Source organism: Pogona vitticeps, chromosome 1 (genome assembly GCF_051106095.1).
Source record: "Pogona vitticeps strain Pit_001003342236 chromosome 1, PviZW2.1, whole genome shotgun sequence".
In the NCBI taxonomy this organism is placed as follows: domain Eukaryota; kingdom Metazoa; phylum Chordata; class Lepidosauria; order Squamata; family Agamidae; genus Pogona; species Pogona vitticeps.
Genome location: NC_135783.1, coordinates 226,968,115 through 226,987,563, shown reverse-complemented (window position 1 = coordinate 226,987,563; position 19,449 = coordinate 226,968,115). Strand labels below are relative to the sequence as shown.

At 41.1% G+C, this 19,449-nt stretch overlaps 1 protein-coding gene across 2 annotated transcripts in view; it reads left to right on the top strand.

The window, feature by feature from the left end:
* The first annotated feature begins 676 nt into the window (after positions 1 to 676).
* GPR39 (G protein-coupled receptor 39) overlaps positions 677 to 19,449 on the top strand; it is a 208,028-nt gene continuing 189,255 nt past the window's right edge. Inside the window, exons 1-2 of one of the 2 annotated variants that reach the window (XM_020779621.3) lie at positions 677 to 759; positions 2,135 to 3,011. In XM_020779621.3, the coding sequence (XP_020635280.3) occupies positions 2,144 to 3,011 (868 nt within the window). In that variant the 5' untranslated portion in view covers positions 677 to 759; positions 2,135 to 2,143. Of the gene's footprint in view, positions 760 to 1,664; positions 1,784 to 2,134; positions 3,012 to 19,449 lie in introns of those variants that run through there. The other variant, XM_020779620.3, reaches the window with a different exon arrangement.

Below are 19,449 nucleotides of genomic sequence, written 5' to 3'. Positions count from 1 at the left end.
CCTCACACTAGAGTAGGCCCATTGAATCAATGGGGTTTTGGTGAATCAACTCTTCCATAAGCACAATTGATTCAAATGGGCCTATATACAGTGGTTGCAACTTACTTTAGTATAGTAAGTTTCAGTTAAGAATTAAGTCATTTAAATCAATCACACTTATGGAGGATTTGACTTACCAAATCCCCATTGAGAAAACTGAGCAACAGGATTTTGGCCAATAAGAGGCTGCTAGAAGATGAAACTTTATCCTGCACACCCCACATAAAAATGCGATTTTCTGTGCATCTTCTTCTGGTCTCCAGCAGGTTAGTACACAGTGTTAGTATACATATATACTGCAGTCAAGTAGCTTTTGCAGGCTTATTAACAAAGTTGTTGTATCTGTAAAGACAGAAAAGACAAACAGCACACAGTGAATGCATGAGTCAGGGATGAAAGACAATGTTTGATACATTTTGTTTTCTTTCTTATTTATTGCATTTCAAATAGGTGGAAGCTAGTGCTCCCTGTTTGGTTCAACTGAAGTTTCAAATTTCAATCCCTCTTCTATTGCTAATTAATATTGATTGGTGATAAGGGTTGCAGCCTCCGTTGCTGCCTTACTGAGTGAATTGCCAGCTCTTGAAACGCACAGAGCCTACCGCATTTAACAGCTCTGTGATAGCCGGACCATCTCTCCTATAATAAAAACATTCAGGGCCAGCCCTACCATCAGGAAGGGTGAAGCAGCCATCTCAGGCAGCAGCTTTACACAATCATGTAAGGAGAGTTATGGTTTGTCATTTAATTTACATTTACTGGGAAGAAGGTACTGGCTCATGTGCCAGAATTACTTGGCTATATTTGGGGACTATGCACATTGGTGAGTGGGTAATGTTACTCTGCCTTGAGCAACAAAATGTCTTGAACTGGCCCTGAGAGTAATATAATGGTGAGTGCTTTTAAAAAACACAGACTGTACTTTTCACAGATTTTAAAGACAAACTCTTTGTTTTTCATAGATGCATCACAAGAATATATTTATGTCAAACTTTTTTTCCTTCCTTGTATCACTGTAGCAAAGAAGGGTTTACCTGTTAATTTCCATGAAGCATTTAACAGTACAAAACACCACTTATTTAAGAAGTGACCGTACTTAAAGGAGTCTTGGGATCAACAGTCATTGACAAGGAGTTTCCATTTTTCATCTCATGCCATGTTCACACGCTGTTTAAACCTGATGCTCAAGGCAATCATCTTCCCTTTTTCCATGGTTAAATTACCATAAATGGGGAGTTGTCCCCATAGAAGAGGGAGAGAAATGTAAAACCTCAGTTTAACCAACAGGGAGCACTACCTTCCACCCACTTGAAATGCAATAAACAGGAATTTTAAAAATGCATCAAACATTGAGTAGCCTGTGCTGGTTCTTTCTGCAATAATGCAATTCCCTCCCTCTCAACCCTGTTTTACTTAATAGTCCTTTGAAGGGGAAGAAGAGGTCAAATTTCAGGAAGAGAAGGCAAAGTCAACCTGCTTATTGTGAATCAGAGTTGCTTCATTCCTTTCCTACCTGCTTTATCTCATTTTTAATCAGTGACCACATCCCTTCTGCAATTCAGTCAGAAGTTAATGTTTGACTGGGCGTTGTTATCAGCCACCCGGAACTCTCACTAGGAGCTGTCTGGGACAGCAAGTAACAAGAAGTGACTTGCAGAAGTTGAGGGCTTAACTACCAATACAGAGAAAGAGAGGCATTCAACAGCGTTTCAGGAAGAACAGAGTGCAGAAAAGAAGCCATATTGTAAGGAATAATATTTCTTTCTTTTTTTTAGTAACAACTAAGATTTTATTTAACTCCTTTGAGTTAAATTACTCCTGTGAGTAATGTGACTTGGAAGGAGTACTGATTCAAATAGGAAATAAAAGTAGCTGAGTGTCAGTGTAGGTACGTCAATTGCTGCTAGAGCTTTTAATCCAGAGTTTGCTTATTTAGAATTTGAATTAAGTCTCAGTGAATTCAGTACATTTTACTTCTGAGGAGTTGTTTAGATGGAGCTTAAAAATCTATAAGGATGTTGGGCTAACTAGAAGGCTACTGGGAGATGTTCTGATCTCATCCCTCCCTTCTCCTGACCTTCATTTCTGTACCTAGTTCTACAATATGTCGACCCAAGATGACCAGTCATATTGTTGGGATATAATCGATGACAGCCATGTTAAGGATTTTGAAGTTGCTGAGTGGATCAAGATCAGCCTGGCAGCCATCTACATCCTCATCTTTGTGGCAGGCATCCTGGGCAATAGTGTCACCATCCAGACGACCAGACTGTTACAGAAGAATGGCTACTTGCAGAAGGAAGTGACAGATCACATGGTGAGTCTGGCCTGCTCGGACATACTGGTCATCTTACTGGGGATGCCTGTGGAGTTCTACAGCATGATATGGAGCCCTTTCTCAACCCCTCAAGGTGACCTAGCCTGTAAGCTGTACTGCTTCCTTTTCGAGGCCTGCAGTTATGCTACGGTGCTACATGTGGCAACTCTAAGCTTCGAACGATACATTGCCATCTGCCACCCGTTCAAGTTCAAAGCTGCTTCTGGACCCTGCAAAGTGAAGATCCTCATTGCTTTTGTCTGGCTGACATCTGTTCTGGTGGCCCTGCCCCTTCTTTTTGCCATGGGCACAGAGTACCCCTTGGAAATCATCAAGGGTCATCAAGGATTAGTTCCCTGCACCAAGGCTAAGAACCGGCACCACATGCCTGACCTAAGGTCAAATGTAACAATATGCACCAACTTGTCCTCCAGATGGACAGTCTTCCAGTCTACTATCTTCACTGCCTTCATTGTTTATACTGTGGTGTTGGTGTCCGTAGCTTTCATGTGCCACAAAATGAGGAAAGCTCTTACGATGCACAAGCAAGGGACTTTGGCTGTGAGAGGGGAGACAGAAAGCCAACATCAGTATCTACGGAAAACGGAGAATCCTGATGGCAGAACATCCAGGAAACAGACAATTCTCTTCCTCGGTAAGATCATAATGAGAGGACAGTAGCAGATGTGGGGGCGGGGAGGCAACTGAGGAAGAGGAAATGGCCTTGTGGAGTTACAAAATGAAAGACAAGTGACGGAGACAGGTTTAATTCTGGAAGAAGTGGAGGGGGGAAAATGCAGTAGGGCTTGTATCCCTTTTAGTTTTACACCATTCTATATTCATTATGGAAATAATGTTGCTCAGCAGAAAGCAAATGGTGCACATAAATTGTGTGGAACCTGTGCGGGGTGATATTCAAGTAAGCATGAATGGCCCAGAATGGGTATTTGAAAGGAATGCTTTTCATTTCAGCTGCATTCCCCTTTTCTTTATGTGTAGAATCAAATGGCTGGTGCTTTTTTGCAGACTCCTGTACTCCTTCCACATCACTCTCCCATCACTATTTTAAAAAGCTGTCTTTATTGAAATGTTTCCACTTTAACTCTAAAGGCTCTGCTTCTATAATGCTGGGATCTCAACTCCCTTAAATTAAGTGGGGGGTCCTCACATTCAATTTGCTTCCACAAGTCATTCTGCTCTGATAATATCCTAGCCCTACTTGCATCCTATTTTTTATTCAAATGAAGGGAGTTCTCTGCTTTACAGTCCAGCACAATGTTCCATAGTCGAGATGGAGACTTTGAATGAAGGATGAAATGGGGTTCAGAAGGATGAATTATATATAAAATTAACTAAGGCCCAGCTCTTCATACATCCACCTTGCCAAAATGAAAGAATGTGTTTTTGGAAATTGCACCTCTACAGCACAGTGCTATTTATTTCTATTCAGAAGCTAACTCCCATTTCAGTTTAGGAAATATCCAGGAAAGTGGGTATGGAATCATGTTGTAGAATTACTGATACATCTATTGTAGATTTCCCTGATTATGAGAGAGAAAATGTACTGAAGCAGTGTATATAGTTCTTTGAAACCACTGCTGTTTTTACTCTTGGTGGCCTATTTTAACTTTCCCATTCATTGGATTTTAAAACAGAATTGCAGCACTGGTCTGTAATCTTAAATCTTTTACCATGCGGAAGATTCATTGACATTACTGGGGTTTCATTCTCAAGAAATGTGCTCAGAACTGAGGTGCTGGTTAATTATTTCTGGGATATATTTTGCATTGTCACCTTTTTTTTTAAATGATCCTGCTCCTGTGCCTTTACTAGAAACCATAGTAGGTAAAGCTACCTTCATACAAAAATAAAGGTTTGCTGATACTCAAGCTGTTGGAGTTGCTACCGGATTCATTGGAGGTAGCACTAGTGGAGACACTGGTTCCTTTCTGGGGGCTATCCTGAAAACTACCCTGCAACCTTTCTTTTGGGCTTCTAAATGCAAGTTACATTCCAGACCACAGCCTTCCTTCCTTCTTGTGATCCTGTCTCTTTCGACCCTTTTATGGTTTGCTGTGAAGCTGCTTTCTCATTTAAAGCTTCAGACTACAACATTTCTCAAAAAACTTTCTGTGGAAAAATAACATGGAAAGGTACTTCATAGTAAAAGAGTGCAGAACGTCAAGAATTTGAACAGTATCATAATTCACATGTCAGAATGATTCCATAACAGGGAGCACCACCATTCTTTTCCCAACTTTTACTTCTTTCCCTTACTTTCAACTAACACATGCAGCAAATTATATCACCTCTGATCACAGTTTATCATGCCAGTAGTTTGAAACCATATGTGACTAGAGATTACGCAATTCCTGCATGTATTGATGGTTGTTGTGGGTTTTTTGGGTTCTTGGGCCGTGTTCTGAAGGTTGTTCTTCCTGACATTGAAAATAAGGGGAAAGAGTAATGGATGAGATAGGTGAGCTGGTTTTAATAACACTTTCAGACCTGCCAATTAAGTAATTAACAATACTCAGCTTTTGCTCCCCAATAAAAGATGACCTGACAGGATTCAGGCCTAGCACTTGATCCCCCACATTAAAATCACAGTGCTTTGCTTTTGCATGTCCCTCCCAGGCCTGAACATCATGCCTCAACTGCCTGTCAACAAAACAGTACCAAGAGACACCTCCCTCCCATCTTTACAAGAATGTATCACAACTTCCATATGGGGAAATCCTGCTCAAATCATTCTTGCTTGAAAAAGTAGAAGCACCCCTGTAGCAGAGGGGGAAAAGCCACTACAGACACAGTCGCGCCCCGCTGGGATCTTTACAATTGCAACTGCAGTGAAAAGAGCCAGATCAAGTCCTCCCATCATGAAAAGTTGTAGTCCTCTGGAGGCAGGGAAAAACATCTGGCTTGGATTTAAATAGGCTGAACCAATTCGAATGAGCCTTGTATGTCATGTGGACATTTTTTTAAAAAAATCAAATTCACCTGCTTTATAAGTGGAGCAAATCCCATAGTAATTGACTGTATAATTGCCCTCTGACTTATGCAAGCCACTGCATTTCATGCTATTCATGCTAAAATTGCCACGGAGAAGCAGGCAGCCATACTGCCAAGGTACATGTGTGGAGATCGTGAATACACGTGAGCTGTTACCACACCAGGGGAAGGGGATTCCTTTCACATGTTTAGAATGCTATTGAAAGTGTGAGAGCAAAGACAGTTTAAAAGCTGGCAGCCTTTCTTTCATCTACATTTTGCTCTGTTTTCAGCTACGCCTTGGCAACGATGAGCTGCGTTGTTGTTCTGATCTTACAGTTGGAATCTCGTTTCCCCACCCCTTGAGCTTGGGAATTATGTTTGATTCTGATCTTTCTTGCCACATTTTTCAGGCAAAACCTAATCAAGTTGTCATCATACCGTCTTGAGAATCTTTCCAGGCTGTGATCAATGTAGTTTCAGCATCTTGTTAAGGGCTCTTAGATGTGCTTTTCATCATGTTCTGCTTGAATTGCCGCAATTCCTTGCTTCTACTGGCTTGCTTCATACCATGCGAGTGCTGCAATAAATGAACTCGCTAACACATGAAGGTGCATGCAGCCAAGCCACAGACGTTGTTGTCATGGTGGTAGTGGTTCTTTTGAGAACTCTCTGGATATTTGGAGGTCTTGAATGGTGGATAAAGTGCACAGTTATTAACAACTCAAAACAGCAACATAGATTGATGGCTGTACTGTATAGTTTTCTAGCCACTTTTGCTATGATAGTCTGAATTTGCAAGCTGGAAATCCCAGATGCAGTAAATGTCAGAGAGGTAACCTGAAGAAAGCTTGCTGCATCAAGTTAAAAGGACATACATCACAACTTGATATGTTTAAATGAAGAAGAATGAGAGTGTGTGAGAGAAATATGGGATTAGAAAGTGGCTCGTGTATTATCGATATTCTTAACTATGTGGCATTATTGAAAGAAAATGAAAGTTTGTTTGCAATCCCAAAGATAATGGAAAAGAGCTTGAAAATATGGAGATGCTGGAACCAATTCTTGCTGGCATCTGGTATAAAACAATACTTTTTAAAGTATATACATACGCACATGCACATACATATTTTAAAATAAGCCAGTAACAAACGGACATAAAATTCTCACAAAACAAAATTAGATTCCATACAGAAAAGATCATGGCATCAGTTATCATTTTAAAAAGCCAATCTAAAATATAGGGGAAATGTTACAGGCTTAGACAAAGCTACTCATCTCATTTGCTCGCCTGAGAGATCTTTCCACAGATCATAATGAAAGACTGGAGAACTGCTTGTTGGTTTATCATGATTTATAAATCCAATAAGGGGAAAACAGACAAAATAAAAGTTCTCTTCTCCTTCAATTCTAATGTAATTTCTAGTTAAACAGTATTTCTTGTTTTCGTCATCAACAAGAATTAACAAATGTAGAAGTATAACAGCTAAGCATTTGTAAGGATTTTTCATAGATTTGAAGTACTTGTTATCTTGGTAAATAAGGTCACTATTGGCTATAATATATTTAACATTCTTGGTAGGTGATTCTTGAGAAATAATAGTTTGCAAAGGACCACTGACCACAACTGACATGACTTCCTGGCTCAGACCTTTAGCCACTAAGCTCAATGACTTTGTGCAGGTTTTGTCTCCCTTGTAGTATATTTTATATTCCTTCTGTTCTGTGTTATAAAATTAAACTAGATCTTGGACAAGTGGTTCTGAAAAACAAAAGGATTTTTGTTTTGTTTTGTTTCCAGCTTTAGTTCTCATGTGTTTCCTGATTGTTAACCATTAATATTATCCAGTTAATACAGCTCAGATAACACAGTTTCAGTCACACTGTTTGCTTTATAATTCAAGCTGATTTGTTGGTTCTTTTGGTTTTCCACAGTCACTGTGCTGAAGAGTGGTCTGGTGCTTGGAAGTGTTACTTTTAAATAATCTCTCAGCCAACATACCTGCTGGAGATTCTGGAAGTTGTACTGCAAAGTTTAGTTTTCCCAAGGTCTGAAATTGCCATATTCTGCCTGTGAACCTTTTTCGTCTCATTTATTTCCTGGCATGGAAAGTTGTGCACCACTTCTTGGGAATTTAATGATAATAACTTGTTGTGGGCCTCTACGATGCACCTTATTTGGGACTCAGTTACCTTCCTCTTACCTGAACCATGCTCTCTTCACCAACTCTGCTAGGACAGATACATCTGTTTTAACATGAAACATCCACATACTTTAGCAGGATAGCTATTTTGTGGCCTCATTTTTGTTACTCAGACCTTACATGGTCTATTACTATGCACAGACAGCATAGTAATTTTGGAAAATTACTAAATATGACACCATATCCGGAGAATGTGTAATTTTGTCAACAGAGCAAAAAATGTCTACTTCAGATAAAGCATCCGTTTATAACTGAGGACTCTTCTTATCTGAAGTTGGGTCAACAGCTGCAATGTGTTTAGCACAATTCTCTAGGCCTATTGATGCATCATATTCCCTATGCATAACATTGTGTTTCTCTTGTTAAGAAACTTCTCTGAGACTTGATGGGAGTTGGGGAAAATGAGGCATCCCTCTGTGACTTTTTAGTTGATGCCTTTTTGAACACAATCAGCTTTGCATTAATACAAACAAATATTTATGTGTGTGTCAGGATGGAGTGTGTGTGAAGTTAAGAGGTTTAGTATGTTTTTCCACAGTGGCTTTTGTGCTGTGTTTCAAATATCTTTTTAAGATGAGTCTCACTAATTAACTTTGGTTAGAAAATAAATTAATGAACAGAAGACAGAAATCATGGCCTATGTCCATGAGAATAATATATTTGAAGTTGTGTCTTTCATAAAAAAGATCCTTTAGGGTGCTTTTAACCCAAGCAAAATGAACAGATATGTTGTTTACAAATTGCTTAATTTAAATATTGTGATGTAGCATTGCTGTTTATATTTTATCTGGCAGATGGGTCAAATTAAAACAAATATTTGTTCATTCCAAATGTATTTCACATTTAATGTGAAATGTAAATGACAACACAGAGCAAGATGTCTTGACGATCTAGCAGTAATAAAAGCAATTTAGAGTCTCTCTCCTCTAGTTGTTAAAAGTAATAACTTCTATAAAGCAGAAATTAAATTCATAAATCTAGTATATTCAAGAAGAGAGCCTTTAAGAAGAAAAACAAGCAGAAACGTAAGGAGTTTTAGTGCTCTGTTTAGACACTCTTGTCTGAAAAAATAATGAAAACAAATTAAGAACGTTTTAGAATAGCAATGGGCCAATGTTTTACATGTTCTCACACTGAAATTAAGTATGGCAATGAGAAAGTGAGGGACGAGAGCAGAAGAATCCCATTCAAAGAATCTGGAAGTGGATGTTGTCATGCCTAGGGGAGAGTTGTGTGAGGCTAAACTTCATGTATGAAACAGTGACACTTTCTCCTTGCATAGGTTTCTCTAGCATGCATCATGTTTTCACTAAACCAGTGGTTCTCAGATTGGGAGTGGATGATTGCTGAATGGCCCTTGGCACTACAATTCAAAAGCAGAGGTTTGGCATTTCAACCAACCAACTGCTACGTTACAAGCTATCGAGAGGCACTGAATGTATGGGAGATTCTGGTGACAGGAGCTATCCTTTGCTTCTTCCACATGTGGCTGGTCTTAAGATCTTAGGATCAAGCACTTGAAAAGAACCAAACTCTGAACCCCGAAATCATAATGAAAGCACTTCAGGTTTTCTGAATGAGCCTTCTGAAGGCATCATTGCCTGAATACAGGTAGAGTTTGAAGCATGATGGGAATGGGCAAGCATATAAGCCCCAATCCTATGTCTACACACCATCTAGAACACAGGAAGACTGAAGTCTTCAGCAAAAGTCTACAGCAGTGCCTGGAAGCATACTCAGCTGAATACACTTACAGTGTTTCCGTTATTGGGGCTCTGCCAATGGTGGAAACGCAGTCTGTAGAATGTGCTTACTGGCACTTTCACATGGTCTCCTTCTGTTTTTTTTTTTTGTTTGTTTGTTTGTTTTTTTGGCCAAAGTGGGAATGTGTGGAACTTATCTGTGTCATGAGATTTTTAGATTTTTTTTTTTTTTTTTTTTGGAATTCAGCTTCCATAATTCAATACTTCTCTCAGCCTGAATTCTGGGAACAGCTGCCAATTTTTTTCCCCAAACTCCTCGCTGGAATTTTCAGTTACTCACAGGTGGGAAATAAAACCTCTGTCAACCATTGTGTCCCTGTGAGGAAGAAGGAGGAAATGGGTGGGAGTGGCTAAACTCCATGGAGGCTGCAAGGAATAAGGGGACTGGCAGTCTCTTTGCCCATTAGAGTCTGTAGAGGTTGCCTCTCAAAACAAAAACAAGAATGAATCTCTACCAGCCCCCTAGTCCCTTGCGGTCGAAGGGGAGCAAAGGAATCTGTGTTGTTTGAACAGACTTGTGCAACGTTCCATGTTGCTTCTAGTTCCACATCTATGTATAGATAATGATTCCTGCTTCACAGACCAGGGCAGAGTTAACCCATGAAGCTGTATGCAATGAAGCTCTGTGCAGGGAAGAAGAGATTAAGAGTGGTTCCAAGTGTAAAACTGGCAGGACTGTTTCTGTTTGGCTATACCACTTGTTAAGAGTGACAAGCTGATGGACAACAACTAGTATATTTTGATGTATGGCAGATATAATAAGCCACTTGTGGCTTACTATTGTGATGACAGACTGTATGTCTGTCTGTTACTACTTAGATATTTTTGCTTTGATCTGAAGGGACTTACATGGATATTTCTGCGGGCCCCCTGATTTAGTTCAGAGACCACTTCAGTGCTTTGGGCTGGATCCAGATGAGGTGCAGAGTGATTTGGTCTAGTTCCTGAATCTGGAAATTCAGATCTCCAGCGCTCCCTTTAATTTGGGTATAATTTTTGTCATTCCCCACTCCCCTGGTTTATATGAAATTTAGAAACATCTTAAAATCTAAAGACTACAATATAGACCAAATTTCAGAAAATGCATGTGTGTGCATATGCTTGTATGCCCGCACTATGCTTCTCTAAATTGAGTTTTGAGGTTTTTTTGTAAAAGCAAAATGTTTCCATCTTATGGCGCCCTACGCCTCCTCCCACCCCATCCTCTCAATCATTGCCTGGTGAAATCTCTTGCAATGGCAGTCTGACAGCTGCTGCCAGAGGATTCAGCACTCCTCATTTTGCCCCCTAGGTCTACCCCTTGCTGCCTGACTGCTGGGAGTTCTCTCTCTCTCTTTCTCTCTTCTGAATACAAACCATTCTTCTTGCCTCCTAAGGTGGTGGAGCAGACTCCTGCTGTTGTATTGCACTGGCAATTTACACCGGCTTATTTGCTGCCTGCAGTGAAGGCAGGCAGCACTTTGGGAGTCTTCTCCCCTTCCTCAAAGTGATGGGGGTGATTCTGATTTTTCAGGTTGACCTTCTTGACAGTGATAGTCAGCTTACACCTGTGAATAAAAGCAAACCAGTCTGCTTATCCCTAGCCCTACATTTGAGTACCAAATGCATTTGTATCACTGCTATGGAGATGCATCATGATTAAATTAAATTAATGACCAGATACAATAGCAATATAACAGTATGTTAAATTGGAAGTGTAAATTATATACTGTATATGAGGACATATCATGGATTGGAAAGTAATTCTTTACTGTGCTTGTTACGGTGATTCATTTAATCATTAATGCAAATAATCATAATATTTGTTAAATAAAGGAATTAAGTATAAATATAATCATATTTTATGTGCTTTGTGAATAAAGTAAATATGCCTGCTGACAGTATTCAGTTGAACATAGAGTGGCGTGTGAACGTATACACAGGTGCATATAGACATATACATGCATGCAATCAAGAGAGGGAGTGAGGATGGGCATTTTTTCAAAATGAATGACATAGAGAAGGAAAATCGGATGTATAACAAGAACTAGGACCAAGGAGATGGAGAGATGGAGTCAGTGTACAGTATGCCTAAGCTACACACTGACACACCAAAGAAACAGATTTTGCTACCCAAATAAATGAGAAAAGCAAAGGGAGGACTAGGCAAAAGGCCACCAGAGTAATATTAACGAGATTCTAGTAGGTTATGAGATGAATCGAATTAAGCTAAGACTAAAAGCAACACAACAATGTTATCAAATGTCTTTCCTTATGACTGCTACCCATGTTGCTAGAACTGGCCAAATATATGACAAAGAGTTGTGTGAAATGAATTATATCCCTTTTAATGACCTCACAAATCCCCTGCACAAGCACTGTGATTGCAATGCTTATACTTTGGTCTCAGACTTCACATTCAGTGTCAGTCAGCAAAACCACGTCTGCTCTTCATCACAACCTTTGGCAGATAAATAGATATTGTCTGGCTTTTTCATTCTTATTTTAGACATACAAATCCCCAAATAGATCTAAATTTTCTGGACCCTTTTGCTTTGCCCCAGAACCAAATCTGACTGTTCTGCTTCAATGCAAACCTCAAAGAAACCAGAATTATTTAGTTCAAAATTCAGGATTTAGCTGAAGCTGATCACAGGCCTAGATATTTATTAAAAGAAAAACAAAACAAAACAAACCACTCTCTATTATTATTATTATTATTGTTGTTGTTATTATTATTATTATTATTATTATTATTATTATTATTATTATTATTATTATTATTATTATTATTATTATTAACAACAGCAGCAGCAGCAGCAACAACAACAACAACAGCTGCTGCTGCTGCTGCTGCTACTACTTCTACTACTACAGCTACAGCTGCTTCCAAGTGCTTCAGCCAAACTGCTGACTGATTACAGGGAGTATATAACTCCCCTATTCCAACAGCTTCACTGAAAATGCTGGTCATGACTTATACTTGCCTAGTCCATATACAGCTTGGGACTAGGCGATCTGAAGGCCATATCACCCTCTCCAGCTTTTATGATGTTCTGGAGATGTTCTTCTCTTATTTCCACTAAGGACAGCTACCAAGATTTCATTGTCCTCACAGGTTGACAAACATGCAAGAGAGAGCCATTTCAGTCACTGCTGCAGACTGTGGAATCCCCCCCCCCGACTCTGTTTTTCCACCAGCAGCCAAATAATTTCCTTTTTAGACAGTGTTTTAATAGATTTAGAAAAGTTGGGGCTATTATGGGATGCTGAACACACTGATTTGAGTGGTTATGTTTTGATTGTTTGTACATTGTGGGTTTTATGTTCTTCAGCTGTTTTTTTTTAAATATATATATCCTTTGTGAATTTAATTGGATTATATTGTTTTAATTGATTGCGAGCTGCCTTGGGTCTGCCATGGAGAGAGAGAGCCAACGTATTAATTAAACAATGAATAGATAGTTATAAATAGTACCATTATTATTATAGTTCCATTATTGCTGGAGTGCACATTTCCAAACCTTTAGTAAAGGTATAATCCATTCTGTAGTTCCAGTTTCCAGCCTTTTCCCTCTCCTTCCACCTGATGCCATGATTGCTGTTTCTACTATTATACAGAACTTAAGACGAGTGCAGTGGAAGGGCATCCTTCCCACCCAGCAGGATGATAAACAGAAGGCCAGATTCTTCAGAGTAGTGACGAAATTGATCCATGGGCTAATTTTCCATCTCTTCTGTCCCTTAACTCAGCCTCTCACTGTACTGCTAAGGCAGGAGGAGAAAATGGCAGAAGAACGAGGTTTTTCATCATAAAAGAGTCAGATGAATTGGCAGCAGCAATTGCCACATAGCTAGCCTGTTTTCTTTCTGGCTCCAATCTTATTTTTTAGGCTGCATAATTTTCATGTTTATTTATCAGATTTGTGAACATTTTTTCAGGAAATGTCCCTTTGTAAGAGACTTGTACGTGATCAGGAACAAATTATTTGTACTAAAATTCCATTTAAAAGCAAAACACTGGTTTCCTTCTGGCTTCCACCTTACTTTTGAGGTTGTATAATTTTCATGTTAAAAGACCATTTTAAAGACCTTTAGACCATTTTTTAAGGCACGTCCCCTTGCAAAGAGACAAATTATAAATTACATTTTACTAAAATTCCGGAATAAAGACGCGAGACAAAGATTATGGATTAAAACACGGGCCACACTTTATTAATCATAATAATGTTGCCATCCTTTGGCAAAGGGGGGGGGCTGCCGTAGTGCGGAATCAGGTTAAATCGTAGAGGTCTCAAAGGACCCCTAAGCAACAAATGGGCAAATCCCTGGCCCCATGTTTTCACGGTCTTAAACGACAGTGAAAACCTGGCCGGCCACAATTTGACCACCCGTGGACATCAAGCCAGCTTGACTGTTGGTCCGGTTGTGGCCCAGCGCATCTTTCTCCCCAAGTGTTGTAATCACACAATCCGCAGCGCTGGGACTTCAGATGGGTTATAGCTTACCTTAATTTTGATTGGGACTCACCAGAAAACCTGTTATATCCGCACTACCCGCCACAGCATAGGGACTAGCCATGCTAAGTCCCATGCCCGCCATCAAGCCTATTGAACTCAAAAAGCAGCCCCCATGCTTTTTGGGTACATTTGTACCAAAATCGGAAAGATGTACGCCATCATTCTGAAAAAACCTCAGGCCTATCCATGCGGATCCTTTGGTGCCCAACCACCGATCCAAAGCCAGTGCAGACCGCTCTGCAAACCTCCCGGTTGACACTCCTGCGTGCTGTGTTAATGGAGAAAAAAATAATGGCATCTCTCCATGCCAACCTAGGGACGATTGTTGACCATATGCACGGCCGGATACGAGGCCTTCAACTATCTCATGTCGTGCAAAATGTCCAAGTTTAAGGCTTTTCCACGATGCCTGGCCAGATCATTGCCACCCAGATGTATGACCAATAAATCTGGTGGAAATTAGCCAAAATCGACAGCCCTACACAATTGGCTCCACAACATCCCACACAGCCCCTTCCATACAATGTGGGCTCTGGCTCCAAGGCCCGGGTTGCTCCCCCATGGGGATGCAGCCACATAACACGCTGCCCAATAAACATAGTTGTGACTAAAATCAAAACATGTCACCGTCTCCCCGTCATCACGGAACCTGTGGAAATACAATAAAAACCAGCCCCCCTGCCTAGACACTGGGAAGTGTTCTGATGTATCTATGGTAGTTGGATGAAGACCACCTATCCAAACTAATTTCGTCTGTATTGTATCCCAAGGCAACAGCTGTGGATGCTGCCCTGATTCTAAAAGAGTGTGTTCCAAATCATGATCCCTGTATGCCAACCCAATCCAACGCTGCGTCTGTGAGTTTCCAGAACTGATACTTTGTTAATGGGGAACCATCTCTATGTTTAAAGAAATAGCCTCGATCTTGTCCTCTAACACTCAAGTATTCAATGGTGGCCTTCACAGGGCAAATTCTTTCCATATGGCAACGTGCTAGCATAAGTTGCACACCCTATTTGGTTGGCCTTGGATCATCTAATAAAATTTTGTACCATTCCATCCATAACCTTAATATCCTGTCATTGCAGAGGAACTCTAGACTTGTCCTTCTTTCCAGCAGTAACTACCTCGCTAATCCTAAGGGCCCCCCAAAAAAGTCAACAATGACGCTACTCTAAATAAAATCATTTCATACTCATCCCTACACAGAAACTCACACTACTGACAGATGCGTTCTAGCAATGCAAGTGATATGGGAGCCCTGGTGTCCTGCACTCTTCCTCTTTCTTTGGACCACCCTTCAATCATTTTCCTAATGTGGTAATCTGAGGAATAATTCTGGTACCCATTAATCCTAGCATAGAAAATGAGCGCTGAATAGTAACCTACCCTGAATAGTTCCAGGTGCCAATTTTCTGCTATTCAGATACACAATGAATTGTTGAAGGTGATGCACTGGTGCAGGCCAGACCGGCTCCAGGTTAACCAGCTTCCTAAATTCCTGAAACTCTATACTCACAGCATAGTACCCTTTTCGTGTCCTTGGTGCTAGGGCCAAGCATGTTGCTCTTTCTGCATCCTCACACCAATCTGCTAAACCTCTGGGGGCAGAATCTCCAGGAACTCATTGGCTTCTGGATCTAACTCCCTGAAATGCCCAATCTGTCGATGCAACAAGGCATCAGCTAAACTATTGTCTGTCCTTGGAACGTGTTGTGCCTGAACCAAAATGTTGAATTTCAAGCCCCACGATGTGAATGCCCTAACCAATGTCATGACCCTCTCTGAATGTAAACAACCACCTGTTTATTGCACCAAAAGCGCACAACAGAGTTTGACCACTCTTCTGCCCATAGCCACAGCATGCCCACTATTGGTAAGAATTCCAGGAATGTTAGATTTCTGGTAATACCGGACTGATGCCAATCTTCAGGCCATGTGCCAGTACACTATCTCCCTCATAAATAAATTCTGAACCCTAGAGAACCCGCAGCATCTGAATGGACCTGGAAGTCCACCTTAAGCCCTATCTCACTTATCCAGAAAGATAATCCATTAAACTGAGCTAAAAACTGACGCCAGACTTGTAGGTCCTTCCTCATACCACACATAACCCTCGTCCTATGCCATGGGTGATGCAGGCGCAAAAAGGCGTGACCCAGCACCATGACTCTGCAAGCAAAGATTAAATGGCCTACAATCTCCTGAAGCTCTCGCAAAGACACCTTTCTTCTTTGTAATAGGGATGCTATCCGAATCTTAAGATCAGCTAATTTGTTGTTGGGCAGCTTCGATGTCTGTTGTACAGTATGTAGCTCAATGCCAAGGAAAGTGAGGGATGTAGCCAGTCCCTCTCTTTGTTCCTCTGCCAGTGCTAAACCTATCTCCTCTGCCATTGCTTGCAAAAGTGTTTAGAATAAATGCACACCTCCCCTGTGTTACTTTCACCACAAAAAGGAAAATCATTGAGATAATGGGCTGTAGATTTACAGCCCACCCTGCTCCTGAGTTTCCATTCAATAAACGCGTTGAAACACTCAAATGCCACGCAGGATATAGAATAACTCATGTGCAAGGTGTATCGATGTAAAAGGATCCCTGAAATTGAAAGCCTAACAGATCAAAATCTTGTGGATGAGCTGGCAAAATCGGGAAGGCTGACTTAATATTTGGATATAATTTAGAACTATTCCTAAAGGTGAGATCCTTAAGGTTTTTAAAGGGGGCGTTGTGAAATGTCCCAGTACTCTCCCTTCCTGTACTTCCTTGGCAATTTTTTTCCTGAACCACAATTTCCATTCCACACACGGTCTTCAGGTTCTGCACAAAATATGCTTTGTGCTCACTGACAGCCAGGATCCTAAAGCCATACTTGAAGCTGTCTAATAAATAAATAGCATCCACCTTGCAGGGGTAATCATGTAGCCAGGCTTCCAAAACTGCAACCCTAATTGGACTGGGACTCTTTTCCAGTGTTACCCCCTCCACTACTGGGTTGTTTACCCCCTCCTGTGCCTCTATTCTGATGCTGGGCCCCGGCTCTAACACACACAATATTCTGGGGTGCTGACCCCCACATGCCAAATAGTCATGCCTGAAACGGCATGGTTTCCTGGTGCAACTGCCTTTGGCATTGTAATTCCAGCAGAGCAAGAGGGGGTGAACCACCTGCCCCACTCCTACATGGGGATTTTGAACCTGGGCAGCCTTTCTGTTCAAATGTCTGCTATTGAAACTATCCCCCAAGTTGTGTCTGACTGGAGTCATGGACTGCAACCTAAGACCCGGCAGGGGCTTATCCCATCTGAGATTCGGATGAATTGTGCTGCACATGTGAAATGATTTATCATAGTTAAGCCAAGCCTGCCCAGCGAAATCCATGTATGCTCTGTATATTAAGTCCAAATATTGAAATACGGATTGCGCCCGCCATGGTTGTGCCTTTACAATCACACCAGCATAAATTAAGAATCCCGGTAGCCAGTTGGACCATGTCCTATCTGGCTTCCTCCTCCTCTGTCTCTCCTTGTCTTTCTCATCCTCATTGTCTATATTCTTTTTTCCACATTTCTGTTTAACAACTCAAATAGATCTACATATGTTCTTTCAAATTTTTTCCTGAGTCGCCAGGGTGAGATGCTCACCTAAGGTCATTGCATAATCGCTGAATGGTAAGGCTCACAGAGGCATGGTATTGTAACCCATGTCTGGAACAGATGGGTACGGCCAAACTCCTACACCAGCTGTAGTGCTCAACGGGATATGGTGCAGCCCGTCCACCAAATTGTGTGCTAGAACAGGGCCACAAAGTATTCAAGGCTCTGAAACCCTCTGTGTCAAATGGCATATAAAAGGGGGGATTAAATTGTCTGCTGCCAGGCCAGGCAGGGACCGGTGATGGAGTGCTTGCGCTGACTCATCAGTGGAAAGTATCTCCAGGCCTGTGTCCTCCCTGCCATACAGCTGGTCCAGGTCATCCATGTCCACCACTTCCTACCTGTCTTGAACCACAGCTGTAGAACCAGATACCACCTTGGTAGCTGATCTTCACCCTTTGTCAGTATGCTGGGACCGTGGTGTTGCCGCTGCCCCATCTGCCCCACATCTGGACATCCCTGCTGACTGTTGCTCCACCTCAAGAACAGCAAATCTGGACATTAGGTCATCCACTATACAGTAGTTTTAAGTTTGGCCCTATGGTGGCTCTTGGCCTCTCTAGCTGAGTGGCATGACTGACCCTCATTGTACTGAGCTGCCTGCTGCACCAGCCTTTCATCCTACAAAGTAAATATTTTTTCTTGCAGTTGCTGCCATACAGGCCAGGATTCCTCATCCAATGAGAACTGAGGCGGAGACACCTGGGGAACTGGCTGTTTTCTGGCCTGCTATTTCCCTTTCTTATTCCCCTGACCCTTGTGCGATGCCATTATGCACTTAACACTTTAAACAATCGAAAGGCACCAAGTGGCTAACCAGTTTAGTTATCAATTATAAATGGTCAGCCCATGCTATTTTGACTAAAGAAAAAAGGATTAAGCTTATAACTCACCACTGTGACTGCTACAGCGATGCCACCCTACCCTTGCATTCAAAGTGCTTAATTTGGCTCTATGTAATTACTGTTAATTGCTTTTAATTATTTATGCTAAAATTACAATGAACTATAATTCTCTTGATAATTTGCAATAATTATTTATTCAATTTAGTATTATTAAGTAAACTGATGGATTCAGTTAATGTTAATTATACAGTTACTAGCCTGATTACCAATTTATACAATTAAAGTTAATGTAAGATGAATCTAGAAGCCTCTCAATAAGTGATTAATAATCTTCAAATAGATATAATACTCCAACAAACTATCTATACCATAATTAACTATTTATTCATATATGCAAATAATATTCTATCTATAATCAATTTTTAAAATATTTATTTTATTTTATGCTATATACTGTGATTTTACTGTAAATTTATTTATTTATTTATTTTACTGATCTAGAGAAGCTGCTGCCAAAACATCTGACTGATTCACATGCGGTGCCTTGTGACCCGTACTGCTTTGCCTAACCACTAAGGTGGCGCTGTTCCAACGAGGCACCAACGTTTTAAACACCGATCCACAAGAGGAGGGAGTATGGGAGGGGGAAAGAAGCAAAGCACTAATGGATAGTAGACCAAGCAGCTGTGCTAGATGCTGCCAAACAGCTGTAAATCCAAAAGGCCAGCCAAACTACTCTAGTCCACATGCTCGTAATCTCAAGATTAGACCATTGTAACACACTCTACGTGGGGCTACCTTTGAGGCTGATGCGGAAACTTCAGATGGTCCAGAATGCGGCAGCCAGGCTTCTTAGTGGGGTGAGAAAACACCAACATCTCCCCCACTCTGGCTGCTTTGCACTGATTGCCCGTCCATTTCCGTGTTGACTTCAAAGTGTTAATGATTACATATAAAGCCCTAAACAGTTTGGGACCTCACTACCTGGCTGATCGTCTTCTCCCACCCAGATCTACCCAAATCACCCGACACAGCCAGCAGGGAGGGCTGAGAGGTCTGACGCCGAGGGAGGCCCAGAAGGAAAAAACAAGAAATCGGGCCTTCTCGGCGGTGGCCCCTCAGCTGTGGAACACCC